The following is a 25,069-nucleotide window of genomic DNA, read 5'->3' on the forward strand; positions in this document are numbered from 1 at the left end:
CTGCCAGGGAGACGACCACCATTGCTGGGGAGACGACTACCATTGCCAGGAAGACAACCACCACAAAGACCCATTGGCAAAGCCAAACCCAAGAAGCAATCCAAGAAAAAAGTTCCCTTTTGGAATGTACAAAATAAAATCATTCTCTTCACAGTATTTTTATTCATCTTAGCAGTCACAGCCTGGACACTTCTGTGGCTCTATATCAGTAAGTTAAAAATCTGTGTTTCTTTGGGGTTAGGGCTTATGGTGTGAGTCTAGCATTAGCAATGCAAGCCTAATCTGCAGTAGGTGTTTCCGATGGGATTTTCCTTTTTCCAATATGGATACACCATTTCCAAAACTGGTGTTGATGGTTTTTTGTTATTTTGTTTTGAGACAAGATCTTGCTCTGTCACCCAGGCTGGAGTGTAGTGGCACAATCACAACTCACTGCAAGCTTGAAATCCTGGGCTCAAGCAATCCTGCTGCCTCAGCCTCCTGAGTAGCTGAGACCACAGATATATGCCACCACACCTGGGCTGATTTTTAAAATTTGTTGTAGAGACAGAGTTCTCACTATGATGCCCAGGCTGGTCTCAAACTCCTGAACTCAAGTAATCCTCCCACCTTGGCCTTCCAAAGTGCTAGGAGTACAGGCATGAACGATGGTGCCTGGCCTGGTGTTGATGTGTTAAGGAGACATAAACCAGAATTCTCTTTCTCATTTCTTTTTTTTTTTACCAACACCATTTTCTCCCCATAGGAGAGCAAGAGGAAGAGACTGGGGATAGGATGGGAAGAGCTGAGAAGGATGCTCAGGAGATTTTGACTAGTTCAGAAATGTAATGCATTTGTAGCTTTAAGAAAATTAATGGAATGCTAAGCTGTTTCATTTCCTCATTCCACCCACCACCTGTTTCTAGGCAACCTTGAATTTCCGGCTCCCTGAGCTCCATTTTGCACATGCATCTTTCTCTCCTCTGTTATTATGTGTTTGTTGATCTGACTGATCCTTTTGGACAGGTGTCATAACTAAGCCCTTTCCTATAGAGTTCTTACTTAGGCAACACTGTAAGTATAGCCTTTGTTGACTTGTGTTGGAGTTGCCATCTATACATGTTAATATATTTGATACAAAATACATGCACATGACACAATGTGAAATATATAGTTATTCTGTGCCCCATATTTCTGGCTCAGAGCTTCTAACATTCTGTAACTTCCTGAATGATAGGAGTGATAGGGGCATCTTTTGTTTTATATACATACATTTTGTTATAATATTTGATTGTAGTCCCTAGATCCTAACACAGAGCTTCTAAGAATGTCTTTTTGTATGTTAACAAAATGACTGGTGGCTAAAAGCCCCTAGGTGACCAGAGAAACCAACCACATGCTGAAAGGATTGTAACTTTCAGTAGGGGGCTGAAGATTGAGCTTAATCATGAATGGAAAATGATTTAAAATTGAACTCTATAAAAACCCTAAATGGCAGGGTTCAAGGAGCTTCCAGGTTGGTGAACATATCCAGTTGCTGGGAGGGTGGCATGCTCCAACTCCACAGGGACAGAAGCTCCTACTCTAGAGACCCCTCTGGACCTTGCCCTAGGTACTTCTTCATCTGACTGCTCATCTGTATCCTTTATAATAAAGAAGTAATAGTAAAGTGTTAGTCTCTGAGTTCTGTGAGTCATTATAGCAAATTATGAAACCTGAGGGCTTTATGAGAACAGCCAATTTGTAGCCAATTTGGACAGTAGTGTGGGTAGCCTGGGGACCTACTACTTCTGATTGGGATCTGCAGTGGGGGGCGGTCTCGTGATAATGTGCCTTTAACCTTTGGGGTCTGACATGAACTCTTGGTAGCTGGTGTCAGAATTGAATTGTATCATTGGACATCCAGTTGGCGTCTGCAAAGAATTGGAGAATTGCTTGGTGTGGAGAACCCCCACCCTCACCCCCACATTTGGTGACAGAAGTGTTATGGGTAGAGAAACAGTTTTCCTAGATGTACTCTCAGAGATATGAAAATCTGATTGGAAGGGAAGACTTTTAGGCAAAGAATGAAGGAATATTGTCTTGAACAGTTCAGGTCACTTATATGCACATAAATTGATGACTTGTGATTTGCTTGGCAGAAGGTAGGGCATCAAACACACCATGATGCATCTCCTACCTTCGGAAAGCTCACAGAGGCATTTGCTACTTTCAAAAAGTTCACAGTTCAGTGCTAGAGAGAAGGTGTGAGCTGAACTTTTTGCTTAAGTGATTATCTTGTGATGACAGAAGAAAGACATCTAAATTGCCCAGGGATGGTATCCAGAGAAGGGTTCGTGAACTGGTTCCTGAACATTCATCTGATACATCTTGAGACTGCTCATTATGTGTTGGGTCCTGGGGTGGGCATGGGAGCAGAGTGGTGAGCGAGATAGGATCTCTGTCCTTGAGGAAACTGGTGGGGAAGTCAAGTCAATGGGCCGTTAAGACAAACACGCACAACCTCAGCCCAGAACAAAGCAGCTTATTTGCCGTCGTTTCTCTGCTGTTCCCCAGCTGACACATTTGCACTGTCCTAGCATGTTTATAAAAGTTTTAGAACATCCTTGTGCAGATGTAGTTTGTTGGCTTATAAAAATCGGAGAAGGTTACTTCATGGAAACAGATCAATACAAGCAAAGGGAGACTGGTATGGACCAGTAAGAATTTTTCAATAGAAAACAGGTTAGTTTTGATACATGAAATCTGGGCATGGAGGGTGGCCTTGAGAAAGGAGGTAGACAGAGACAGGTAAACAGGGAGACTACGGAGGATCTTATACATTAGGCTGAGCTGAAGAGTTAGGTAAATGTAGTCTGATTTAATGCTAAATTAATTGATCTTTCTTGCATGATTGTTGTTCTGACTCTAGAGTACTCACTGATATGAGAAGGATGTATGAGCTTCTGGAAAGAAGTCATAGCTTTCATTTGAATTTTAGAGTCCGCAACCAAAAGAAAAAGAAAAAAAAAAAAAAAAGAAATCTAGGAAGCACTTCCCTGATAAAAATAAAAAAACCCCAAAACCAAAAAACAACTGCTGTTTTATATGACTGGCCTAGAGGCGAGGCGATCAGTCCAGGGTCACATTACCTGAAAAAACAAATCAAGGACAGGAGTTCAAGCCTCCTGCCCTTTACTCCTCCCCTCCCCAGCCTCCCTACACTTGCTGAGGCTAAAGTGACTTTAAATGGATCTTAGAAGGCAAGCTGTTTCCTATCACTCACAGCGGTTGCAACTTCTTTTTAATTCAGCCATCATTTATTTAACATTTCCATGTGCTGGGCCTTGTGCTAAGAGGAAATATTCTCTCTCTCTTTCTCACTCTGTCTTTCTCCCTTTCTCTCCCCCTCTACCCACTTTGTCCCTCCCTTCCCTCAAATGTTTATTGAGCTTCAAAGCTAAGCCAGGCACTGCCTGCATCAGGGGCTGAGGAATCAAAATAAATTACTGTTTATTCCTTCAGAGGGCCCATTAAGGAGACAGAGAGAAATCATGATAAAGCGGGGTAAACATGGACCACAGAAAAGTAACACACAAGGGCCTTGAGACCCTTTTAATCTTGCTTTTAAGTATTTGCCAGAGCTGACAGAAGGAATATTCTGAGATACGGTTATTTGCTGCTGATGAAATAGATGTTGTTACCTACATTTAAAACTTCACAGGCTCTGAACCAGTTAGTATGCAGCTGCCTAAAATAAAATTATTTTAGGAGCCTCATACTGACATAGCTCAGACAATTCCTTACTGCCACACAGATGGGAAAGCCTCCCAATCTCGTTCTCTCCTATTTTACAGGTAAGACAGAAAGCAAAGATGCTTTTTACTTTGCTGGGATGTTTCGCATCACCAACATTGAGTTTCTTCCTGAATACCAACAAAAGGAGTCCAGGGAATTTCTTTCAGTGGCACGGACTGTGCAGCAAGTGGTGAGGTGATGGGGGTAGAAGGGGTTAGGGTAGAGTGGGTTTGCGGGGAGGTAGGGGATGAAGCTGGAGGGGACCACACGTGTCAGAGGTGAGCAGGGTTTAGGGAAGTAGAGGGCAGGGTAGACAAAGGAAGCCGTCAGAAGAAAACATGAAATTTAGCACATCTCGGCTATAAGATAGAATTTCTCCCCTGCTCCCACGTTCCAATGTAAAAAAAAGAATGGCTCTCTCAGCTTCAGTTTTTCTCAACCATAAAATAAAGGAATTGGAATCAGATGACCTTTAAAATACCTTCCAGTTCTGAAGTTAGATGCATACCGATTAATTCCATTATTGTACACATTTATTTCAACCTTGATGCACTGGCAATCTCTTCACTGTAAAAAGTAACTTTCTCATTATAGAACTAATAAATATTTATTATAAAAATTAGCAAAATTCAGATGATTATGTTTTAAAAACTAACATCTTCTTTAACGTCATCACCAGAGATAAAGCCCCTTTTTATTCTGAAATACACAGGCATAGAGAATAGTGCGATACTGGAATATTATTTTCAGTTTTATAAACTAACATTTTCTCTTAGCATGCTATTGCATGCTTCTATGCAAGTAAATTTGTCTTAAAAAAAATGTAAGTTACAATAGCCTCAAAGTTAGCAAATCCCCATTTATTGGATGTTTAGGCTGCTCCCAATTTTTGCTATAGATAATGTGACAGCAAAGCTGCCACATTCTTTGTGAGTATCTCCGATTACTCCCTTAGGTGGTTTCCTAAAAGTATAATTACTTGGACAAATAGAAAAGTATGTATTTATGGCTCTTGGCGCATATTACCAACTAGAACGTTGCTGTCAATTTGTATTTTCACGGTACTGGAGAGGGTTGTCATAGTGATGACCTTGACACAATGACTGGCTGTGTAGAAAGAGGAAAGGTGGTGAGAGAGAGGGCACATCAAAGACAATAGTGCTCAGAGCAGCTTTTACTTACTGAATGCCTTCTACATACTGGGTACGTCACTAAACCCTTTGCCTCTAATATTTATGCAGTCCTGTGTCGCTTAACAATGGAGATACTGTTGTACAAACATCGTAGAGTATGTGTGCACATACATAGCTGGAGTGGCCTACTACACACCCAGGCTAGATGGTATAGCCTACTGCTCCTAAGCCACAAACCTGGATGGCATGTTACTGTACTGAACAGTGTAGGCCATTGTAACACAAATCACTAGATGATAGGAGTCGCTCAGCTCCATCATAATCTTATGAGACTACTGTCATATATGTGGTCTGTCATTGACCAAAATGTCATGTGGCATATCACTATATACCAATTATGTCTCAAATTATCCCAAGGAGGTGGGTGTTTTGATTACCACTTTATAGGTAAAAAAGAAAAAAAAAAATCCACCTAAACAGGTTTAGGCAACATGTTCTGTGTTGCACAGTGAATTTAAATTTCATAGCTCATATTACTTCCACTACACTTTACAATTTCTAAGGGTTAAAAAAATTTTTTTTAAATCTTGAGCAATTATGTAGTGGTTTTCAAATTATGCAGGAAGGAGAATACCAGAAAAAATGACTTGGGAGAAGAGAGTGAGTTTGGTTTTAGAAATGCTGGGTGAGGGCCAAGAAGTAAATCAATTGAAATACAGCTTTCCTTTGAGATCCAATTATGAAGTTTTTTTTTTTTTTTTTGAGACGGAGTCTCGCTCTGTCGCCCAGGCTGGAGTGCAGTGGCCGGATCTCAGCTCACTGCAAGCTCCGCCTCCCGGGTTTACACCATTCTCCTGCCTCAGCCTCCCCAGTAGCTGGGACTACAGGCGCCAGCCACCTCGCCCGGCTAGCTTTTTGTATTTTTTAGTAGAGACGGGGTTTCACCATGTTAGCCAGGATGGTCTACGATCTCCTGACCTCGTGATCCGCCCGTCTCGGCCTCCCAAAGTGCTGGGATTACAGGCTTGAGCCACCGCGCCCGGCCAATTATGAAGTTTTAAAAGAGCTGGGGCCCTTCCCTAGAGTTTGTTCTGAAGGAGGCTGGTAGACCTGGCTGTGGATACCACTCGCCCCCTAGTGGCCAATATGAGAATGTGTCCTTAAGAATATAGTCAACGCTGCTGCCCTGATAGAAAAGACATTGGGTCAGATACCGCAGTATGAAAATGTGCTTAAATGAGTTCGATTTGTTAACTGTGGAGAAAATTAACCTTTGGAGTGGGGAGAATACAGAAGTTAAGTTTGAGTTTAAAGAGAGCAATAAATGACTGAGGGTCACTGATTTTTCACAGATAGCAGAATGAAAGTAAGTCACCCAAGATTGTTGCAGGAAGAATTTATTTGAATTCAAGAAATAATGTCTGGGTGTAGAGTTAGGGGCCTTTATTTTGAGACTTGCACTTCTTCTTGCTGACTGTCAGAGCTTGGGCCTACAACATTTAAGATACTGTAAAAGGAAGTCAAGTATGAAATACTTCAGAGACCTCAACTATTCTTTTTCAGATAAACCTGGTTTATACAACATCTGCCTTCTCCAGATTTTATGAGCAGTCTGTTGTTGCAGATGTCAGGTAATGCATGTCCCTCGTTTTGGGATTTCTGTGTTCATTGTTCTAAATTCCATTCAAGGCTATGAAAAGGCTGAGATGCCACCATTCCTAAGTAGCTTCTTGGAGGTGGTTGGGGATTCATACTGTATTAACACAACTAGTGACTCAACTCACTGCCCTGTTTTTTTTTTTTTTGTTTTTGTTTTTTTGTTTTTTTTGAGACGGAGTCTCGCTCTGCCACCCAGGCTGGAGTGCAGTGGCCAGATCTCAGCTCACTGCAAGCTCCACCTCCCAGGTTTACGCCATTCTCCTGCCTCAGCCTCCCGAGTAGCTGGGACTACAGGCGCCCGCCTCGTCGCCCGGCTAGTTTTTTTTTTTTTTTGTATTTTTAAGTAGAGACAGGGTTTCACCGTGTTAGCCAGGATGGTCTCGATCTCCTGACCTCGTGATCCGCCCGTCTTGGCCTCCCAAAGTGCTGGGATTACAGGCTTGAGCCACCGCGCCCGGCCGTGTTTTTGCTCTTTATCTACCAAATCCCGACCTTCTCCCCATAGCTAGAATCCTGAACCCCTATAGCAGTGCTGCTGTGCAAAATGGCCATAAACTTGTCTATCATATTGGGTGGAGGGTGGAGGCAAAAATAAAGCACAGACCATGATTTCTTAATGTTCAGTGAAAAACTGGTCAATAGAGATCTTCTGAGAAAAAAGGGGATTCATGGTGAAATAATTTTTAGAAAAAATTGTGCACCATATATTGTATCCCACCCCTACCCGCTCCCAATATATCTGCAGAGATTCACAATCCACAATCCACTTTGACATATTAAAGCACTGAGAAGCCTTGGACTAAAGCAACTTGATTAGTTTCCTTAACCTTCCATTTCTCAAGTCATTTACTGCAGAACGCCATGTTATGTTCCTTTCATAAAACACGGCAGTATTTATGCCATTGGAGCTCAGGCTCTGGGGGCAGACTGGAAACCAAATTGGGCTTAATTACTGGATCTGCTACTAGCTATGTGACGTGGAGTTGTATTTGGCCTCAGTTTTCTCACCTATAAAATTGGAATAATAATAGGACCTTCTCATAAGATTAAATGGGATAAAGCAGATTTAGCACAGTCCCCGGACATGGCAGAGTATCAAACTTTTTAATGGTTTTATTTATTTATTTATTTTTGAGACAGAGTCTCACTCTGTTGCCCAGGCCGGAGTACAATGGCACGATCTCAGCTCACTGCAACCTCCGCCTCCCGGGTTCAAACAATTCTTCCGGCTCAGCCTCCCGAGTAGCTGTGATTACAGGCACCCGCCACAATGCCTGGCTAATTTTTGTAGTTTTAGTAGAGACGGGGTTTCACCATGTTAGTCAGGCTGGTCTCAAACTCCTGACCTCAGGTAATCTGTCTGCCTCGGCCTCCCAAAGTGCTGGGAATACAGGCGTGAGCCACTGCACCCGGCCACGGTTTTAAATTTTAATGGCAGTGAATACTGATTGATATCCATTAGAAATAGCATATTCTCCATGGAGATGCAACTATACAGTAATGGCTTTAGATTAGAATCCAACACAATAGTCTGAATACATGTAACATGATGCTGTCCTTTGCCAATCTTCACAACAGAAGTCAATGACTACCTAAAGAAGGGAGCTAGCTTCAGTTGAAGGATGTGCTCACTGGCCTTACCTTGAATCTATCAGCTGGGTACTGCTTCTCTGTAAAGTCCTGTGAGGTCCCTGACGATCTCTCTTTTTTCGTTATAGCAGCAACAACAAAGGTGGCCTCCTTGTCCACTTTTGGATTGTGTTTGTCATGCCACGCGCCAAAGGCCACATCTTCTGCGAAGACTGTGTGGCCGCCATCTTGAAGGACTCCATCCAGACAAGCATCATAAACCGGACCTCTGTGGGGAGCTTGCAGGGCCTGGCTGTGGACATGGACTCTGTAGTACTAAATGGTGATTGTTGGGTAATTCTCCTTTAGCATTCCTTCCTGCAGCACTCCGGATACTTGCCATGATTACAGTCAACACTGTAACGAAGCATTACAATGTGGGATTATCCCACAATCCCAGGAGCGCAGGATTAACTAAAGACATTGGAGCTATGTTAGTAAAGTAAAAATACAGCGATTGAAAGATAGATTTGGGGAAAATATTCATATGAAATTGAATGTATTACTGTGTACCTCTACCTACCCTTATTCAGTTCATGCATTGTCAAACTAAGTCCCCAAAGAACAAAGACCTAGACAAGGAAGAATTTTGCTGAGGTTTATCTTGTTACTTTACTTGCCCAGACAGAACTGTCCCTTTACTGTGTAATGCTGTCCAACACTCCAGAACAGCTTGCTTCATAGCCTCAAATGCAAATTTCATTGTTTGCCTTAATAGTAAAATGGCTTAATGATTGCATAACTCAAAATTTATGTAGTTTTCTGTTTTGATTTAAATTTTATATATAAAATACATATATGAACATATGTTATAAATATATTATAAATTTCTGTGTATTTAAAAATATATAAATATCTATATTATATACACACACACATACACTAGGCATATGGTAGGTAGCTGACAAATATTTGTTAAATAAATGAAAAATCTCATAGAAAATTCTGTATCCCATGTATTATTTCATATATAAAACTAATATCATATTTGTTTGGTTGCTTTTTTACCTTTGAAAATATTTGAAACTTGCAACTACAATTTCAAGGATACAAAGGTAAAGAGAATAGTACAGTGAACTCTCATACACCCATTACTTAGCTTTGACAACTATCAACTCACTCACAACTATTCTATTTGATCTCTAAATACCTAAACAACTACCTCATCCTCACTGGATTATTTTAAAGTAAATCCCAGATGTGTTTGATTGCTTTTAAAGAAGAACTGAAAATAATTTTTACTAAGCAAAATTCTAACAAAATGAAACGATGGGATTCAGTCTCTTGTCTATGTGCTTTTTCATTGCAGCTGGGCTTCGGTCGGATTACTCGTCAACCATAGGATCTGGTAAATTCTTTCATGTGGTTCCCCCTCCTCCCATGTTAATATTGTTTTTGGCTTTAATTTTCATTTTCTAATTGATGGTATTTGTCAGTGCTCTTTTAATTGCAAGTGACAGAAATGCATTCAAAATGGCTTAAGCACAAAAGAAACTTGACTGGCTCATGTAAGTGGGACATACATGGAATGTGCTGGCATTAGTCATGGTTGAGTCTAGGGTCTAAAATAAAATATCATCAGAACTCTGCATCTCTGCCTACTTCTATGGAGACTTCGTTATCAAGTTGTGCTCTTTCGCTGTAGTGGTAACAAGGACCACCAAACAGATCCAAACTTAAAATTTATCATTTTCTCAACCATGGTGAAACCACCTCCACGTATTTCCTGACTGCTCTTGCAGAAGTCCTGGGGCTGACTCTCACTGTCTGGATTGACTGACATGCCTATTCTTGAAATGACTTCTTTGACTCTGATTGGCCAGCCTGGGTTATGTGCCCACCTCTGAAGCTAGGGGTGAGTTTAACCCCAACCAAACTATATAGACAGAGTGCTGGTAGTTTCTAAAGGCAAAATGCAGGGCTGTTACCAGAAGGCAGAGAAGTGGACCTAGGCTGGCAAAGGCAGCATATGTCCTTCACATGACCTCTTTTGCTCTTTACTTTTCTATAAAGATTTCTTTTTTTAGAAAAATCATTCCTAAAATAAAGAAAAGAAAGGAAAATGGTGCTGTCTCCACAGACAAAGGCTGCTCTCAGTACTTCTATGCAGAGCATCTGTCTCTCCACTACCCGCTGGAGATTTCTGCAACCTCAGGGAGGCTGATGTGTCACTTCAAGCTGGTGGCCATAGTGGGCTACCTGATTCGTCTCTCAATCAAGTCCATCCAAATCGAAGCCGACAACTGTGCCACTGACTCCCTGACCATTTATGACTCCCTTTTGCCCATCCGGAGCAGCATCTTGTACAGGTACGATGCAGGTACTCTTCTTGGCGGGTAAAAAGATTTTTTACAACCTCTGTTTTACAGTATCTGTGTTCCCCCTGGATTGTTTTTTAAAACAGTTTTTGTGTGCACACATGAGGTCGACGACTGACCCATGCCCTATTTAGTATCCATTATACTTTAGTACCCTTGCCAGGGCCTATCAGACTCAATGTTTTCCACTTGTAGCAAATACTCTCAAAGTCAGTACAGCAAGAACTTCAGCCAATATACCTGAAATATAACAGATACTTTGTTTAATTTTACATTTATTGAAATAAAAATGAAGTCTACTGTTTCAACAGTGTGAGAATAAATATCCTATGATGATTGCATCACGTTAGTAAACAATTAAATTCTTTTCTCATTACAAAGATAACACATGTTTATTGTAGAAAATTAGGTCAGAGGAAAGAGTATCAATTACTTTATAATCTCCTTATTCAGAACAAATTTCTGTTATATTTTAGCATAAATCCTTTCATGTATATGTAATAACACACACATACACATACCCTAGTATTTTTTACTTAATAGTAGATATTTATTTATGGGTGCTTAATATTTGGTAAACTAATAATGAATCACGCTTTATTAAGAAAGTATTTATTACTCACTGTGCTAAAAAGGTACACAAATCATCCTATTATTTTTATCCGTGTCTATGGATGTACGTAACAATGCTTTATGTGTGTGTGTAGGTATTTATATTTTGGTGATGAATGTGCATATTAAAAATTCAAACACTATGTAAGAATATGCAGTGAAAAGTAAGTTTGCCACTGATGCCCATTCCTCCATCATTATCAGCTTCTTTTCATCCTTTCAGATATATTTACTTATCTCATTTAATCCTCAGCACAATGCTATGAGGAGCATACTATTATTATTGCTACTGAGGCAGCAGAATAGGATCTGGAGGCAGGGAACTTAAGGCCAATTAGTGCTGACTTCCTAAAGCTGATTCAAGGGGAAACAACAAGATCTGGGGGCAGGGAACCTAAGCCCAATTAATGTAAACTTCCTAAAGCTAAACCAAAAGGAAAAGCCCCATCACCCTACAACCCTCCCGCTTCCACCACTTCTCAGGTGGAAAGGGAAAGCACCCTGATTGGCCTCAGGCTAAGCCCAGGCCATTCCTTCAGCTGCATACCGCACCAATTTACCTCGACCTTTAATTAGCCATGGACCAAATCCTTCATCCAGATAAGGTGTAGCTGATAGGGACCTCACAAGGAGTACTTAAAACCCTAAATACTTTGTAACTGGGCCCTTGAACCGCTTGCTCTGGCCCACTCCCACCCTGTGGAGTGCTTTAATAAATCCCTGCTTTCCTTTCTCATTTCTGTTTCATTCCTTTGTTGCTTTGTGCATTTTGCTCAATTCTTTGTTTAACATGCCAAGGACATGGACAACTCACATGGCCTTTGTTCTGGTAACACTACCATTGCATAGAAGAGAAACTGGTGCTTACAAAGATTTAAGCCTGGCATCTTTCATCCATTTACATGATGGAGCTGACTTTTGAATCCAGTTTTCCCTAGGGCAGAGTCCAGGACCTTAGCCATTAGATACACTACTTTTATACCGTATTTCTGCTCAAGGAGCATCCAGTGACAGGCATCCCAGAGAATTCTCTGGTAGAGGTTCCTACACAAAAATGTATCTACCTTTTCCGGCTCTGTAGTGCTCTGTGGCTACTAATGGATGAGGATCTGGTTGGGAGAGATTCCCAAGAACTGAGTGGATGGATTGAATGGATGGCCCAGGAAACCTGTGGAATCGTTTTGAATGGAGACCCATTTCTCGAACAGGAGAACCATTTCTCAAATAATGTATTATTCATGTACTTTTGTTTTATTATCTGCTTTCAGAATTTGTGAACCCACAAGAACATTAATGTCATTTGTTTCTACAAATAATCTCATGTTGGTGACATTTAAGTCTCCTCATATACGGAGGCTCTCAGGAATCCGGGCATATTTTGAGGTCATTCCAGAACAAAGTAAGTCTTCCCCAGTTATGCAGAAGTCACTTTTAGAAATATTTGTTAAGATAGCCTATTCTTAACTTTCTGGAGGCTGTGTTGTAATATTCATTTTATTAGTCTGGGACTCTGAATAAGGGTCCAGTCAGAAGAGAGAGACCATATTAGTTATTTGGACAGAATGAATTCGGTAAGAACTATTAACTTAGTGTAAAGGTGTTAATAAGGTTAGTCAAAAGGTGAATAGGACAAGAAGAGAAATGTAAGGTACCATGGATGTAACATGTGCAGAAAGTAACTATTATCCTGAGGGCTGGATGAACAAAGGAAAGAGGTTGGGATTATCACAGTTTAGAGCGTAGAAGAGAGAATATGAGGGATGGAACTCAGGCCTCTGAGGAGGGGTTGCTGTTCAGCTGTTGCTGGTGTCTCTGAGTTCAGAACTATGTTTTTAAAGAAAGTAATAGCATCTTGCAGATCTGCAGCCAAAACATATGATTTGAAAACAAACATAGAATTTCAGAATAAGTATTTTAGCTATACATCTGTAGGGTGGTATTTCTTTCTTCTGAAAAACAAACAAACAAAACAAAACAAAACAAAAAACAAAGTTTACAAAATGTATAAAGCTTGTCGATCAAGGAAGTGTGCATTAGTAGTTAAATGAATGTATGAAGTGTATGTTTCCATAATCTCACAGCTGCGAATCATTGTGTGTCACTGGGTATCTTTTTCAGAGTGTGAAAACACAGTGTTGGTCAAAGAAATCACTGGCTTTGAAGGAAAAATTTCAAGCCCATATTACCCAAGCTACTATCCTCCAAAATGCAAGTGTACCTGGAAATTTCAGGTAGCCTAGTTCTACCAGTGTCTTAGAAAAATATGACTGCTCTATTTTTAATAACATGAATTTCATTACATTTATTTTTAATTACAAAAGAATATTGCTTAATTTTATAAAATTTCAGTATTATTGAAATATATTATTTAGAACGCAACACTTTTCTGTAATTTCAACTCTCTGCCCACAAATGAACTACTCTTAGCAGACTGGAGCTTGTTTCTTAAATTTATTTTGTTTGTGTTGAAAATGCAAAGGCATTGTTGAAGGTTCAAACAGTTATTTTATTATGATAGAGCACATTTATCCATTTTTAATTACTTCATCACTAGCATTGTAATAGGAATAATAATAAAATAAAACATTGGATTAGGCAATATAGTCAGCCCTCTGTATCTGCAGGTTTGGCATCTGTGGATTAAACCAATCACAGATCAAAAAATTTTACAAACACACACAATAAAATACAACAATAAAAAATAATACAAATAAAAAAATACAATATAACAACTATTTACATAGAATATAATTGTATTAGGTATTATAAGTAATCTAGAGATGATTTAAAGTATAGGAGAGGATGTGCGTAGATTACACGCAAATACTACACAATTTTATATAAGATACTGCAGTATCTGAGAATTTTGGTATCTGTGGGGTTCCTGTAACCAATCCTCCACAGATAGCAAGGGACAACTGTATTATATTTCAGTTGTATAAGCAAACCAGAGTGCAAATGTATATGAAATATCTATCTATCTATCTATCTATCTATCTATCTATCTCTCTATCTATATCTATCATCTATCTATATCTATGTATCTATCTATCTATCTATCTATCTATCTATCTATCTATCTATCTCTCCCACTGGTGCTAGATAAGGCATTTATGCTTTTTTTTTTAAAAAAAAAATCTTAGTAAACTGTTTTTTCTTTCTCCACCTATAATATCACATGGAGACAGGGCAAAGTGTCACCTTTGTTCATTCAGGATATACATATAAACTCATTGTTGTGTGGCATAGCAATTAGATAAATTAGATGTAAATGGCAAGCAGTATGTCGTTTGCATTTATTCAATGTATTATTGAATGACTACTAGGGGCCAGGCACTCAGGCATGATTCCAGACCCGGGGGATCCATGAAATCAGACACACACACCCATGAAATCAGACATACACACACACACAGCAGCCGTGCTCTCATGGAGCTTACCTTCCAGTAGGGGAAGGCAAGTTATAAACAAGTTAAATATGCATAATATGTCTCATAATGATAAAATGCTATGGAGAAAAATAAAGCAGGGAAGGGGGCTCTATACTTTGAGTTGGCGGTGGGAGGTGTGAAGGATAGCAAGTTAGGTGTTTGTTATCTTAAATAGGATGGTCAGGGAAAGTCTTGCTGACAAGGGGACATTTGCAGATAAACCTGAAAGATGAGGGTACTAACCTTGTAAATACCAGGATGAGAATGTTGCAGGCAAAGGGAATAGCTGAGCCAGGGACTCTGAGGCAGGAGGGTGCTTAACGCATATATATTTTTTTGTGCGTAGTCATAATAGTTAAAATAATTTCATTACTCTACCCAAACCTGTAAGTTGGTGTCAATACCCTGATGGCATGTATCCTTAAATTTTTTTAAAAAAATCGTTATTACAAATATGTCCAAAGTAGTTAAGAGACAAAGGTGCTGGACCCTTGCTCACTGCCAGATTCTCAAGGCTTCAGGGCAGCAGAAATGCAGGGCCTCAGATGAGCAGTGAGTCTGAGGAGGAGAGGAAAAGAGGAGATGAAAAAACGGGTTAGGGAAGGAAAAGGGAAAGGAAACATATCTCAATTTCTTCAGTCTCTCCACAAAGCAGATTTACCTTCTTGAGTTCATGTGATAGCAGAAGACAGTGCCATTCACAAAAGCCCTGTCAAATCCTTGAAATTCCTTTGAGATAAAATAAAGGTTGACTTCCTAATGATCCATAGCCTTAAAATGAAAAATTTAAAACTTTGTTGGGACTTTTAGTCAGGATGCGAATAAGAATATTGGATCATTTACTGTTTTGCTAGGGGTTGGGGGTGAGAAATGCTGAAGAAAAACAAAAGGCTTTGTAAGGAAAAGGGCATCCCAGTGCTCAAGTGAGGAGTGGGAGAAAGGAGGCGGGAAACCAGGACCAACGTGTTAGCTGTGGTCATCTCTCAGAGAGCAAGTTTGTTCTCCTCAGTGTGCAGGTTAAATAAAGCTGTTCCTTTTCAGAAAGCTTTGAAAACATGAGGGCATGTTACTGTGAATGGAAATCAGTGTAAAACATATTGACTTTTTTCACCTGTGAAATAGCTTTGAATTTATTAAAAAATAACTAAGAGCTAGATGACTTAAGTAACAAAAATATTGACTCATCATGATAAAAGTTTTTTACACAAAAGTTAGTTTATATTCTCCTCAATCCATCTTTGTGTCTGGTTCCATTTTGAAATTTACTGAAGAGCAATCAACTCCCTTTGCAAACTCACTTTCAGCTGAGTTTTAAGGTCTTATTTATCTGAGAAGGATTAACTCCTGCTACAGCTTAAAGTCCATCTGATTCTTCTCTCAAGCTCTCTTGTCCACTCAACAATGCTTATTACATGTCTGCCACGTGTCAGGCTCTATATGGGGATGCCTAGTAGCAAGATAAAGTCCTTGTTCTCATGGGGCTTACAGACTACAGGGGAATATGGAACAAATAAGTATAACCAAAAAAGGGTGTTGAGTTTATATTATGTTGTCTATATTTGTTTAGCACTTCAGTGTTTTTGGCAACATATTTTTATTTGCCCTTCAAAGCACACCTCTAATATACAAGATATATTCTTAGCACATTTTATAGGTGTGGAAAAAGAGATGGGTCAAATCATTTGCTAGGGATCACTCAAACAGAAAGTGACCCAGGTAGGACTAGAAGGAATCATGCCTTCTCCATAAATAAATTCAGCCCCTTCTCCTTTTCTGGGTTTCTAAAGATGTTCTGCTTCCCTGCGTTTCTTAACAATCACTTAGCTGAACATCTACCTCCTCCCTTCTTTTTGTATTCCAACACATTTTGTTATAGAATCTTAGAACAGGAAAATGGAGCAGTGCTTTGAATTGTTTTATCACAAAAGTCATCAGCACAGCACCATCCAATTTAGGTCCACCAGGCAGAAGCATGGATTTTTATGGGCCATGTAAGTCACCTCCTTATATCACTTAGGAAATGCACAAGATTCCCCAGAAGGGAGCCCCGCTCCCTGCTTCTGTGAAGGAAATATGCAATCAGTTTTACCACAGAAATTTTCACTGCCCATCTGAGGTAGGCTCTTGGGTTGTGTACACACGATCCCTGGCAAATTAGGGGTGGCTGAAAGATATGGCCTCTTGCATCCTATCACCATCACTGACCAGAGAACTATTTAAATATTACAGGTCCAGTTCCCAGCGCGAAGGCAGAGGATAGGGAACAGAAGCAGAGAACACAGAACATATAATAGTGGACTTATTTTTTGTTCATTTGTTGAAATAGCTTGCAATGCATTGTGAAACTAAATGTCACCCCTCTGTTTGTCAAGGAGGTTAATGTAAGTAATGCCTCTTGGCCAATCTGCATGCAAATGTAGAATTGTGTGCAATTCTGTATTAGTGGAATCAGTGTGCAAGGGGACTCATTTCTTTTCACTATGGAGGAACTCTGTAGTTTGGAAGGTAGTGTTGCATATAAATCCATTTTTATTTTGAAGCTTTGGAATATAGTGAAAATGCCTAACTGAGATTCTTGTAGAAGACTGCGCTGGAAGATGTTCTTACATTATAAGATTTACATTAGTTACTTAACATATTTACTGTCTCTCAGTTTGCATATTTTTTATGTGAAGAAATAACCAGATGAGAAGACTTAAAAAAATTGATGTGTGTTCTCATGAGCCCTGGGTTTTCGGTAAACATAAGACAATCCCTTTCCGATTGAGCCCCCTATGTTGTTATCCAAGCAGCCTGTTACACCGGGAAAAGGGTGACCTTCAGAGGCATGCAGGGCTGGTTTGAATCTGTGGGCTCCAGTTTTTAACCTTGGGAAAGTTACTTATCTTGGTTAGTCTTGGTTTTTTCTTCTGTGCAATGGGATTCACACTACCTGCACAACAGGGTTGTTGTGATGTTTAAGTGAGAAACATAAAGTACCTGACTGATTCTCCCTCAAAGGTAGGTGGTGAGGGGTGGTTTACTCTATTCAAATGCTCATGGGAAACAAGCAAACATTTGCAAGCGTGCGCGCGCACACACACACACACAGAGCATAACATATGATACGATGACATAACTAAAACCTAACATCTTTCAGAGCAATACAAGTAATGGGTAAAATTCACCTAAAGAAAAAGACAATAAGATTGAATTACAAAGTATTACCTAAAACTGAACTTTATGTTATTTTCAAAAGACAAAATGAACTAAAAAGCAACTCAATAAGGCTGAACAAAAAGGATGGGCAATTGTATCAGGCAAGTATAAACAACAAAATGCAGAGTTTACAATCTTAGTACCAGGCAACACTGAAATCAGGGCAACGACATCCGTGATTTGCAAGTACGAGACAAAAAGCAATCTGTAACAATAAAGACGATGATCCGTAAGATCTAATTACGTCAATTGTTTATGCAGCAAATGAAACAGCATTAATACTCATAAATCAAAAACAAGTGGAAATACAAAGAGAGAAGTGGGCAATGCCGGCTAGGCACAGTGGCTCATGCCTGTAATCCCAACACTTTTGGAGGCTGAGGCGGGTGGATCACTTGAGCCCAGGAGTTCGAGACCAGCCTGGGCAATGTGGTGAAACTCTATCTCTATAAAAATTATTTTATAAAAAAAGTAAAAAAAAATAAGCAAAGAAGTGGGCAATGCTTAAATAAGGAATTTTAAGTCTCTTCATTCATGACAGAGATAGTGGAGGACAATAAACAAGGCAAAGCAGGATATTAAATACTGAATATCATGCACATGAGTTTCATATTATATATATGCAGACTACTCCTTTTTTTTCAAAGTAACCATGAAGCATTCATAAATTTGATCACAAAATTTAAAAAATTTAAAGCACTATAAATGATACTCTTATTCAACTAAGATAGAATTAGAAAGCTTGAAAATGGATGAACCCAAATTTGACTCTCTTAAATGTAAAAATTCCTTAAATAATTCCTGGGTCAAAGTGAAAATCAAAACTAAAACTTTGTCATATCAGACATAATACAGATATATACCACAAAATGCAACAAAAAAGTCAGTTGCGTAGTGTGTGTGTGTATGGAGTGGTGTGGTGCATGCGCGCGTGCGCACGCGCACTCACACGTATTTGCTCATACACGAAGGCAGTTTTCTCTTTTAACGTCTCCCGACAAGATCTAGGGGTGACTCACTAAGAGCCTTCAAAAATACTGAATTTAATATGAAGAGGAGGCTGATTCATTTCTCCTTTGTCTAAAGAATCTGAATGATGCTTTAAATCAACTGTGTCATATGTACATCAAAAGAGGAAGGTGTTTACACTTATTAACAAGTGGGTGTTTTTAAAGTTAAGTTCACACTAACAGGGAGAAACTGAAACCCAGAGATGCTGATACGTCTCAAGTCACCCCACTCCACTTAGGACCCAGCATCTGCTCCCTGAATACATGGCTGCCTGCTTCCTTCTTCAGAACACTCTCCTCCTTATCCTGCTTTGTTCGGGAGAACTGGTTTATCCCACTAAGGGCCACAGGGTGGAAGGAGTAGAATGGCCTTAAAACAGCAAGCCAAGGGAATAAGTAAATACGTCCTTTGATTGAAGCATTTTTTCTGACTTAATGTTTGTTTTCACAGACTTCTCTATCAACTCTTGGCATAGCACTGAAATTCTATAACTATTCAATAACCAAGAAGAGTATGAAAGGCTGTGAGCATGGATGGTGGGAAATTAATGAGCACATGTAAGTGATTTTCATATGTGAGGCATCTGACGAAAGGTTCATAGCTGTGTGTTCCTTGTTCTCAAAGAGTTTGTGCTTTACCATTTACAGTTAGCGAAACTGAGGGATATAGTAGTTATGTAACTTGCTCAAAGTCATGCAGTTCATGAGTGATCGAGGCAAGATTCAAACTCATGTCTTAGGGCTCCTGTCCCACCTTGCTCTCTGCTGCTGGGCTATAGATATGTATATTCCACACTTCACACCAGTATTTGGCAGATGAGTTTTTCAAATCCTGGATCCATGGGAGAGTATAATAAATTGGGGTTCTGCTGGAAAAAAATGTTGGAGACCATTGACCAATTCTGTGTGGTAGGAGAGTCCCAGCTGGCCTGGCTAGATCCTGAGGCTGGGAAATGGGTTGAAGCTAATTGGAAATCTAGGGGCTTAAGGTTAGAACCAATCTACTTGGCTCTAGAACCAATGTACTAGGTGCTCACTCTCACTCTTAATTTGTCCCTTAATTGTTGTTGTTGATTTGCTTATAAACCTATAACAGATTAAATAGGCACTGAATTAAATAGTTTTGTTGTTTTTGTTTTGCTTTTTTATTTTTGTTTTTTTGAGACAGAGTTTTGCTCTGTCACCCAGGCTGGAGTACTGTGGTGCGATCTTGGCTCACTGCAACTTCTTCCCTGGTTTCAAGCAATTCTCCTGCCTCAGCCTCCCAAGTAGCTGGGACTATAGGCATGCACCACCATACCTGGCTAATTTTTGTAGTGTTAGTAGAGACGGAGTTTTGCCATGTTGGCCAGGCTGGTGTCAAACTCCTGACCTCAAGTGATCCACCTTCCTCAGCCTCCCAAAGTTCCGGGATTCCGGTCATGAGCCACCACACCCGGCCCCTGAATAGGTTTTCAAAAATACAGCATGCCCTGTCTTGACCACGGAATAACTTCTTAAGTTCACTTTCAGAAAATTCTGTGAAGTTAAAGGATTTGCCTGCTACTTCTTTGCTCATTGTTATTCTATGAGTGAAACCTTCCCTTTCTAAGTGCTTTTTCAGAAAAAACTTCTTTCAATTCCTTTGGACAGACTACTTTCAAAATAACTGGTCCTGTCTTCATTAGAATAGGGCTTATCAAATTTAAGGACATTCTTGGATTCATTATTAAAATACAGACCGTATTATTTTGGGGAGTGTAATTGAATCGAGGCTCTATTTTGTGGGAGTCAGAAGACCTGGGTTCAAGTTCCAGCTCTATCATTTAGTAGCTACATTAAATAGGGCAAATTATTTAACTTCTTTGAGTTTTAGTTGGTGAAATGAGGTAATGATTCTTAATAAGTTTTTTCTTGTTTGTTTTTTGGTTAGAATTTACGAAATCATGTATACCACACAGCAAAAAAATACTAGCTATTATTAATATGAATAATGAGATTGTTTTTGAAATGACACTTGTTGGATAAATACTATAGAACATGCCCCCAAGGCTTTAAAGATATTGCATTTTGGTATTTAATTAAAATACAGATCCAGAAAACAAATCTTTACAAATCTTTTTTGAAGGTGTAAGCCTATGACAGAGCTGTGCTTTGAAAATGAGGGACTATTTTATCCCTAAATCACAACAACTACCCAGGATGTGTTTATTGCTGCCTAAGTAGGAGCAGGATCTGCTCCCAAGCAATACCAGGAAAGCTCTCTGAGCCCCATCCTTTCCTAAAGGGCCAGTTCTTCACTAGGCTTGTGGGCTGGCTGAAATCCTATCAGATTCATTTAATGCTTCCTTACCCTCAGCATTTAAAATGCCAGCCCTTCACATTATCAGTACTTTTCATCTAAAAAGGAAAAGCTCTAGTTGTGCTAACTAGACACCTTGCTGAACAGTTAGCCTAAGGAAATTGAGGCTATAGTGGGGAAGGAGGAAAAAGTAATCCTGACTGAAAGAAACCTAATGATCTCCTCTAGCCAGCCTGGGGGTGAGGTGTGAATGCTCAGGGCAGCTGGACTGCTGTATATGAACCCCGAAGAAACGGATGGCCTTTTTACAAAGATTTAGCATGGCAGAACTGCTTTGGTATGCTAGAGTTTAGCATCAGACCAATTAGCATCCAAATTTTGGTTCTACTTACTTGTTATTTGAACTTTAGCAAGTTATTTCACGTCTTTATGTCTTAGTTTCCTCACTTGTCATGTGTCTGTCTATATAAACTGACTCTTGTTGGCTTTCTCCAGTTTCTCAGTTTCAAAATGTTCATTTCATAAGCCACCATTATTCCTCATTGCATACTCCCCCCTTTAAAACTCCAGCCCAAGCGTGTGATCTCTTTCCTCTTGATTCCCCGTAACATGCCTAACAAGGCTTATCTTTGCAAGGAAACTCTACTAAATGTTAATGGTGAGCGCAAAGAAAATCACTATGAGATTCAGATAACATAATCAGCATGTTTTTAAGAGCGCAGGATTCTGATCTCAAGATGGCCAACTCTGACTCCAAAAGTTTGGCATGGCTTAGCTTTCAGGTGCCTCTCAGACCCTGGCTCCCAGTTAGCCAGAAGGACATCTGCACTTGCCATCTCTTCCTCATACCTCAGGAGTTGTCTAACAGCTTATCAGTTCCTGTACTTCAGCCAATTGCGAAAGACTCTTCCTGAGAAACACGTGAATGCTTTCCTCCTTTAATCCTTAAAATCATAGGCTGTCTGTGCTCCTGAATGCCAGTGTCTGATCCATGGAACATTCCTGTTTCCCAAGTGCTTTAGGGGCCTAGAGTGATAGGCATCACAGGTTCCAGTGGAGGTCGTTACCCCCAAGCCTTGTGTCTGCTGTCTCCCATCAAGATCTTGCGGGTTTCTCTGTGGGAAGAGCCTCATCTACACAGGGTGGTGGACTAACTTAGGGGCCTGCAATATAATAATACTGCATGCTCCACTAACCACAGTGCTAATGTAGTGAGAATTATTAACAGGAGGGATATTTTCTCAAAAGGATACTGGGGGGCATTAGGTGATGAGAGGTAATTAAAAATAATCAAGGTAGGGAAATATTGGAGACAGACATTAATTCTTTGAAATTTTGCCAAAGACAAGCCCTTATGTGCATGTCAGATTTCAATTTACATTGAAATAATGTTGTCTTTTGCTTTTAGTCTTACTGGAATTCTTTGCATATTTTCAACCTGAACGAATGGACTCCACTTTGTTTGGCAGAGAGGCTTGTGGACAAAAGCAGGCAATTCTTATGTTACACAGGTTTTCACATTGTAGAAGGAAAGAAAACAGAGAGAATTAAATCTGTATTTCTTTGGATCATAAGTGATGGTGAAGAAAGCAACAGGTCAATGGTGCTATTATTGTTCTATTAAGCAGAGGAGAAAATAAAGAGGGCAGAAGTTACTTGATCACAGTCACATGGCCTAGATTGAATACCTACCATTAGCTCTACCATACGCATCTCTGTTTGTGAAAACCAAATGACCAAAGTATTAGAGAATTCACCATGAATAGGAATTCAGTCGACAGAACCTCAAGCTGTGTGTTGTCCCCGACTCTTGTCTCCTCAGGTACTGTGGCTCCTACATGGATCATCAGACAATTTTTCGAGTGCCCAGCCCTCTGGTTCACATTCAGCTCCAGTGCAGTTCAAGGCTTTCAGACAAGCCACTTTTGGTAGAATATGGCAGTTACAACATTAGTCAACGTAAGCCTGGGGTCACCTCCTTAGGAAAACTGAATGAATACTTATATAGAGGATAACATTTTATAATTCTAAACTGTGAGAATTTAAGAAATGAATACTGCTTTATTTCTGCTATTTCCTTTTACATACTTATTTTTATAATAAATAATAAATATAAAGTACTAATAAATATAACAAATAATATATATGATTACATATTTATTACTACTATACTTTGAATTGTTAAAGAAATAATATAACTTTTTAATATTACTGATTTATAGTTGAAAAATAATTTCTCACATTATTCCTTAAAGACATGTATTGGTTTGTAGTTTTTGCTAGCCATCATTCTCTGTAAATATGATGTTTACACCAACATGTAGCGAATCCAAAGCCAACACTTGCCACTCACTTTGGCCTGTGCTTGCTCAGGAAGAGCTGTTTGGTGGAGGGAGTTCAAATATCAGCCCTCAGAATGTTGAGCTTGAAATTCATACTGAAAACTACTGGAAGAGTGGCCAGGAAGTGCTCATGAGAAAAGGCAATGTGTGAGGGAAGTCATTAGAACTACAGAGAGTAGGTAATGACACGCTCAGGAAATCTTTGACCCATCTTAAGAGGGAAAAAGTAAAGACTGCCCACTGAGGAGTCCACAGGGATACGACTTGAGAGAACATTTCTTTAGACCATGTCCTTCTTTGCCAATCCCTAATAGACCTTTTTCTAGATTCAGAATATTATATCCTGAATATCAGAGTATTACAGTTTCCAGCAGAGTCACAGGTAGATAAAGCAAGCTGTCTTATTTTTAATTGTTTTTTCAAGTCGTAACTATTTTCCAGCATCTCATCCACTCCATCATGTGCCATTGAAATAGTGTTTGACTCGACCATACACTTTCCCCCATTCTTTTGCACAAGGGGAGGAAGGATTCATTATTTCTCTAATGTTTATCTATGAACTCAGGATGAATGATTCAAGATCAGGAATGAATCTTGAATCAGGGAATGGATCATTAATCAGAAGCCTGGTTGAAGAGGAAAGACTAATGGACAGGGAGGTAGGCGGCAGGAGTCTGGGTTTGAGGTCAGTAAGTAATCTCTCTAGGTCCAACGTGATAAGAGCAGTGGTTACTCATATGTTTTGGAGCACAGCTGACTTGAGAATGTAATTTAAGACATACAGAATAACTCATCTAATCACAGAAGATCCAGGGGCACCAGAAGTCAATTTGAAATTCTCTGGGGCTGTCTTTATAGACTCCACATTAGGAATGCTGGGCTCCCTTAGGTATGTTCCAACTTTCACATTCTTCAGGTATATGATAAAGTCATCCAGCTGAGACTAGACTATGGAGATAGTAGAAGTTTGCTTGTGCATATGACCTGAATGCAGTGCTCACCCAGAGCTCCAAGTGGATATTACTTTCTTCTTTGCCCTTCTATGTTCTGCATTTTTGTCTTTCAATGACCGGCAGCCTTCATTTGATGGAGACAATATATAATTATTACTGCTACCCTGCCAACTCCCTAACCACTTCACACTTTAAATTTCTTTGCTAATGTGGTCTAGTGATTTTCAGGGATCTATCCAAGATTTTCTATTTTTTGTTTTCCGTAGCCTGCCCTGTTGGATCTTTTAGATGCTCCTCTGGTTTATGTGTCCCTCAGGCCCAGCGTTGTGATGGAGTAAATGACTGCTTTGATGAAAGTGATGAACTATTTTGCGGTGAGTATTCAAGCTTTTAATATGACTTTCGTGTGAATAAGTAACTTCTCAGGACCATGATTGCTGCTGGTATATATCCTTAGTCTTTGTAGTTATTATTTATTACTGCATAACCAACTACTCCAAAGTCTAGTGGCTTAAATAATCATTTTATTCTTGATCATGCATCTGTGGATTTTCTGGGATCTGACTAATCTAGATTGGGTTCATATGGGTGGCTCTGCTTCAAGCATTGAGTCTTTCTGAGCTTGATTCTTCCAAGATTGGAATCAACTCTACTTTTTATGGCTCTTTTCCTCATTGAGCCAGTCATGACAGTGGCAAAAGGAAAAGAGGGGAGAGCAACAATTCATGGTTTCTCATAAGGCCTGGG

At 39.6% G+C, this 25,069-nt stretch overlaps 1 protein-coding gene across 6 annotated transcripts in view; it reads left to right on the plus strand.

Moving 5' to 3' along the window:
- Nucleotides 1–1,511: 1,511 nt before the first annotated feature.
- The window catches only part of TMPRSS7 (transmembrane serine protease 7), a 40,489-nt gene continuing 16,931 nt past the window's right edge, over nt 1,512–25,069 (plus strand). Inside the window, exons 1-11 of one of the 6 annotated variants that reach the window (XM_030939272.1) lie at nt 1,512–1,648; nt 3,821–3,946; nt 6,453–6,520; nt 8,270–8,460; nt 9,920–10,032; nt 10,258–10,486; nt 12,376–12,506; nt 13,226–13,338; nt 19,198–19,304; nt 22,850–22,986; nt 24,589–24,696. In XM_030939272.1, the coding sequence (XP_030795132.1) occupies nt 10,341–10,486; nt 12,376–12,506; nt 13,226–13,338; nt 19,198–19,304; nt 22,850–22,986; nt 24,589–24,696 (742 nt within the window). In that variant the 5' untranslated portion in view covers nt 1,512–1,648; nt 3,821–3,946; nt 6,453–6,520; ... (1 more) ...; nt 9,920–10,032; nt 10,258–10,340. Of the gene's footprint in view, nt 1,649–3,815; nt 3,947–4,874; nt 4,960–6,452; nt 6,521–8,266; nt 8,461–9,486; nt 9,526–9,919; nt 10,033–10,257; nt 10,487–12,375; nt 12,507–13,225; nt 13,339–19,197; nt 19,305–22,849; nt 22,987–24,588; nt 24,697–25,069 lie in introns of those variants that run through there. The other 5 variants (XM_030939269.1, XM_010361057.1, XM_010361058.2 and 2 more) reach the window with 5 other exon arrangements.

This window comes from Rhinopithecus roxellana, chromosome 1, assembly GCF_007565055.1.
Source record: "Rhinopithecus roxellana isolate Shanxi Qingling chromosome 1, ASM756505v1, whole genome shotgun sequence".
NCBI lineage: Eukaryota > Metazoa > Chordata > Mammalia > Primates > Cercopithecidae > Rhinopithecus > Rhinopithecus roxellana.